Source organism: Triticum urartu, chromosome 7, assembly GCF_003073215.2.
Source record: "Triticum urartu cultivar G1812 chromosome 7, Tu2.1, whole genome shotgun sequence".
Taxonomy (NCBI): Eukaryota; Viridiplantae; Streptophyta; class Magnoliopsida; order Poales; family Poaceae; genus Triticum; species Triticum urartu.
Window position 1 is genome coordinate 156,864,990 of NC_053028.1, and position 4,428 is coordinate 156,869,417.

The window sequence follows — 4,428 nt, forward strand, 5'->3', positions numbered from 1 at the left end:
GATTGTGCATTGTAAAAGTTAGGGGTTTGGTAGTGTTTGGTAGTGTACCCTGATGAGTGACGATTATAGATTTCTGGCCTTATTTCTGGCCTCGACTGCTTTGGTGAGTACATGTTGCCATGGATGAAAGGTCCGAGAGTATGGTTCAAAGAAATGAAGCCAAAAAAAGAAATAGGAGTTCTATTACTCAAAAAAGAATCAAGAAAGCAAACGGGAGCGGCAAACTGAACTGGGGACATTTTCGGATTCAGATAAGGAAATCGGAACACAGCACCTTCGCGTCCCACAACACCTTCCCGGTCCCGCAGACAAACCTCTCCCAAATCCCAGTCGCCCGCCCGCCCTCGATCGACAGCACCCTTTCCTAGCTGCAGTAGAACCCTAGCAGCAGATCGGGCATCCGCCGGCCGGGATGGAGGGGCTCGACGTCGACGACGTCTTCCACCACTACCGGCTGAGCCCCACGGAAGTGGACGCCGTCACCTACTACCTACCACGCCTCCTCTCCGGCGAGACTCTGCACGGCGTCGACAAGCTCATCCACCGCGCCAACATCTCCGGCTGCGAGCCCAAGGATCTGACCGCCCGGTACGCGCCCGTGCCGCAGGCCGTGAGCAGCCGCGACCGGTTCTTCTTCACCACGTGCAAGAGCAAGAACGGGAGCAAGCACCGGAGCGTGCGCGGCGCCGGCACCGGCACCTGGACCATCCAGAAGACCACGGAGATTTGCCACGCGGGAGTCAAGGTCGGCGAGGTCAAGAACCTGTCCTTCAAGAAGAAGGGCAAGTCCACCAGCTGGGTCATGGAGGAGTACCGGTGCCTGCTGCCGGGGGCCACCGTCAGCGACGGGGTGAAGGTCTTCTGCAAGATGCACTTGGCTCAGCATGCCCCTGACGCGGCCCGACAGGAATCGGAGGCGTACAAGCTTCAACAACCGCAACCGGAGGCCGTGACCCAGAGCACGCACGCGCAGAAGAGGCCAGCAACCGCTGCCGCCGCCGAGCCTCATCCGGCGCGCCCTCAGAAGAGGATGCGCGGTGCCGTCCCGGTCCCGGCACCTGCCACATCGTCGTTCACCGCTGCAGCACCGGTTTTCTTGCCGGATGAATCCGTACCTGAAGCTGACGACGACATGGCCCGGTTCTGTTGCACAATCGATGAGCTTCTCGGGTCACAAGCGGAGGAAAATCTCCCGGTCGGAGCTACTAACAGCATCGAACAGAATTTCTACTTGGAACCAGAGGGGCTTTTCGCTGATGCTGCAGAAGAAATCGTCCCGCTCGAAGCTGACGAGCTGGAGTTCCTTAGGACCTTCCTCGATGAAGAAGCAGAAGAGTCGACGAACGACAAGTCATCCATTGCCCAAGACGTGGGGACTTACAAGCCTCCGCCGCCGATCATCTTCCATGATCCATTTGAAGCAGCGTGGAAGGCCGAAGAGGCGCTGGAGAAGGAGAAGAGGTGCAATGCCGCGGCCAATCTTCACGCTGGAGGGCACAACAACTTCTTCTCGCCTGCAAGTGTCTACTAAGTCCGATGTTGAAATTGTTTTCAAGTGTATACGAGGATACTCACTGGCTGATGTAATAGTTCGTCCATGTACGATCGCCACGGATGTACCTCTGAGCAATTTGCTCCACTTGTTCTTGCAAGCTAGTAAAACTGTTGTTGTTCTTCTTGCTTCTGTGATGGATTTCTGAACCTTGCATTCGCTCCTGCACTAGTACTTCTTCTGCTCTGTTTCCTGTGATGGACCATGTTAAAACTGCTCTATCTTTTTGTATTAGTTTCAGATAAGCAAGCATGATGCAGTTATGATCTGGGCAACCGCAGATAAGTAGTAGGACTAACTATGTTTGTAAATCAAAACTGTTTCGCTGCTCTTGATAATCTGCAGAACAACTACAAGTTCATAAGTTGCAGAGCAGATTCAAGTTGTGGCCAAAAATAATTGTTCTGTCTATTTACAGTGTGGAGTAAACAGTTATTACAGTGTCAATGTTTATGATTCACTGTGTGGAGTAGTCATATTTTTCCTTGAAATGTAAGTACAATCTGTCTGTCTTGTTGCTAACTGAATTTACAGTATCTAAGTGGTCTCCAAATTCTGCAGCATTTATTTTCATGACTTACTGAACTATGTTATCTTTCTTAATAGTGCCTTGATCTAAATAGTTGTATTTTAGCTCCATAGTTCTGTGTAATTTGCGCCTTGATTTTCTGGCATCTCTGAATTTTGTTGTTCCTGTGCCTGCTACTCCTTAATTCACACATGTACAGGAAGAACATGAGACTAAATTGAGCCTAACCCTCCAATGTTATATGTTTTGAACTCCTTTCTGAATTCCCTTTTGTTATTTTATCTCAAACAAGTACCCAGGTTTATAAAGATCTGAACAGGTTTATGTCACTCATCTTTATTAACTTTTCTCTCTAACCTTTTTTACAGTACAAATGATAATAGTTTACATTGCCAATGTAGTAGTTGTCTTTTTAGTGCAAACTCTGTACTTGTCGATCATTTAACTCTGAACTTTTCTGACAGTTCCGGACTTTCTTTTGTAGTTTCATTGACTATGCATGAATCCCATGATTTAGTTATATTTTTTACTGGTATACGTGAAGGCGATACGAAATGCTTGACTTTGATCCAAAAGCTATACACGAAGATCTTCAATAACCGCAATGGCAATGCCGATTTATAATCTGAAAGGCCTACATGTAAGTGTGTCACGCCTACTGAAGCAGTGTAGCTTTCTTCAGTTAACTATTGAAGATTCAGACAAAACGCGCGAGTCGTCCGATCCCTACTGTAACGTTACCGCGTAGTAACTGTTCCCTTTCACTCCGTTGCCGGGGACAGCACACCTACTTAACAGCCGGGTTGTGGCTGGCTATTCATTCATGCTTATTCTCCAAGTTTGCCTATCTGGCTATGAACACATTACACTATAGTTCCTCTTTTATAGTAATACATCCAGATTCAGGCCTGATTTCCTCATTTGATCTCTTGATTTGATCGATTGCTAGCGCCTCAACCCACTCGGGCCTGACAAAGTAGCAAGTGGAGCAAGGTTTTAATATAGGGATTCAGAAGTACAATCATAAAAAAGTACGTTTGGACACAAACAAAACCTTATTGTGTTTTAACATAACCCACATATTCAAATTTGAACTTGGATGGGCAAATTACGCCCTGCAGTTCAAAAGAGTGAAGGAACATTGATATTTTGCACCATAGTTAGTAATTAATTTTCATCATTGAAATACCCGCAAAAAAAACTTTCATCATTAACCTACTGAAGGGACTGTTTTGTGGATTTAAACAAACTGCCTGCAGTACAGAAAAGTTATATCAGCTTACATACAAAAAAGGTTAAATCTCTATTCCATGAATAAATTAATATTTTCCTCAAGCAAAAACCTAAATAACCAGTTCTAAGTTTAGCTGAAACTTTAATTGAGTTACTGAGTCGCTTGTTATCCTGTTCATAGCTTTTAAACCGCTTAACCTATTTCAGCAAATAAACACTTCTCAGATATCCACAGAGAATTCCATAAAAATTTATTTAAGGTGACTGGGACCAAAACTGTCTCTAACTTGGTCGAGCGCAGGTAAATAACCTTCAATCATGTTTACTTAATAGTGTTAAACGACACATATGCAGCTTCTACGTGATAGCCTTCGGCCCACAGGATGTCAACCGAACCTAGATAGATAGAGATAGTTTGTTCGAATATTCTGTTATCATTGTAACTAGATATCTCTCTATTCTATCCCTTGTTCTCCAAGATGTACTCGATCCAATCTGTACGCTAACCCAGGGAGTTGCGCCCCTGGCTATTTAACACGAAGCCGTCGCCCAGAGCTAGGGTACGACGTTCTCTCACATGGTATACAAAGCCTAACTCTTCCCATCTAGTTTTCCCTCCTCCTCCCACAACCCTTGCCATGGCCTCCTCCAGCACCACCTCCACTGCCCTCTCTGGTCAGATCACCGAGCGGCTGACCCGCACAAACTATATCCTGTGGCGTACCCAGATTACGCCGCAACTGAGAGGGGCAGGCTTCTTTGGCTATGTCGATGGAAGCATGGCGGAGCCGGCCAAGATCGTCGTCAGCAAGGACAAGGATGGGAAGGAGGAGACCATCCCGAATCCACTCCATCCCATCTGGGTTCGCAAAGATCAGCAGGTACTCGGATATCTTCTGAACAATCCCTCCAAAGAAGTCTTGGTGCAGGTGACCTCGATCGCTCATGCACATGAGCTCTGGACGGCATTGGCGAGCATGTTCTCGTCAACATCGCTGTCCTGCGTCAACAACATCCGTGCAGCCCTCACCAACGCGCAGAAAGGAACGCTGTCAGTGGCCTCCTTCTTCGCGCATATGCATGGCCTCACCGACGAGCTTGCTGCTGCTGGCAA

At 47.2% G+C, this 4,428-nt stretch overlaps 1 protein-coding gene across 1 annotated transcript; it reads left to right on the forward strand.

The window, feature by feature from the left end:
* The first annotated feature begins 266 nt into the window (after positions 1-266).
* On the forward strand, positions 267-1,693 carry LOC125524036. The gene has a single exon (XM_048689114.1). The coding sequence runs from the start codon at positions 413-415 to the stop codon at positions 1,529-1,531; it is 1,119 nt and encodes a 372-aa protein (XP_048545071.1). The 5' UTR covers positions 267-412; the 3' UTR covers positions 1,532-1,693.
* The last annotated feature ends 2,735 nt before the right edge of the window (positions 1,694-4,428 follow it).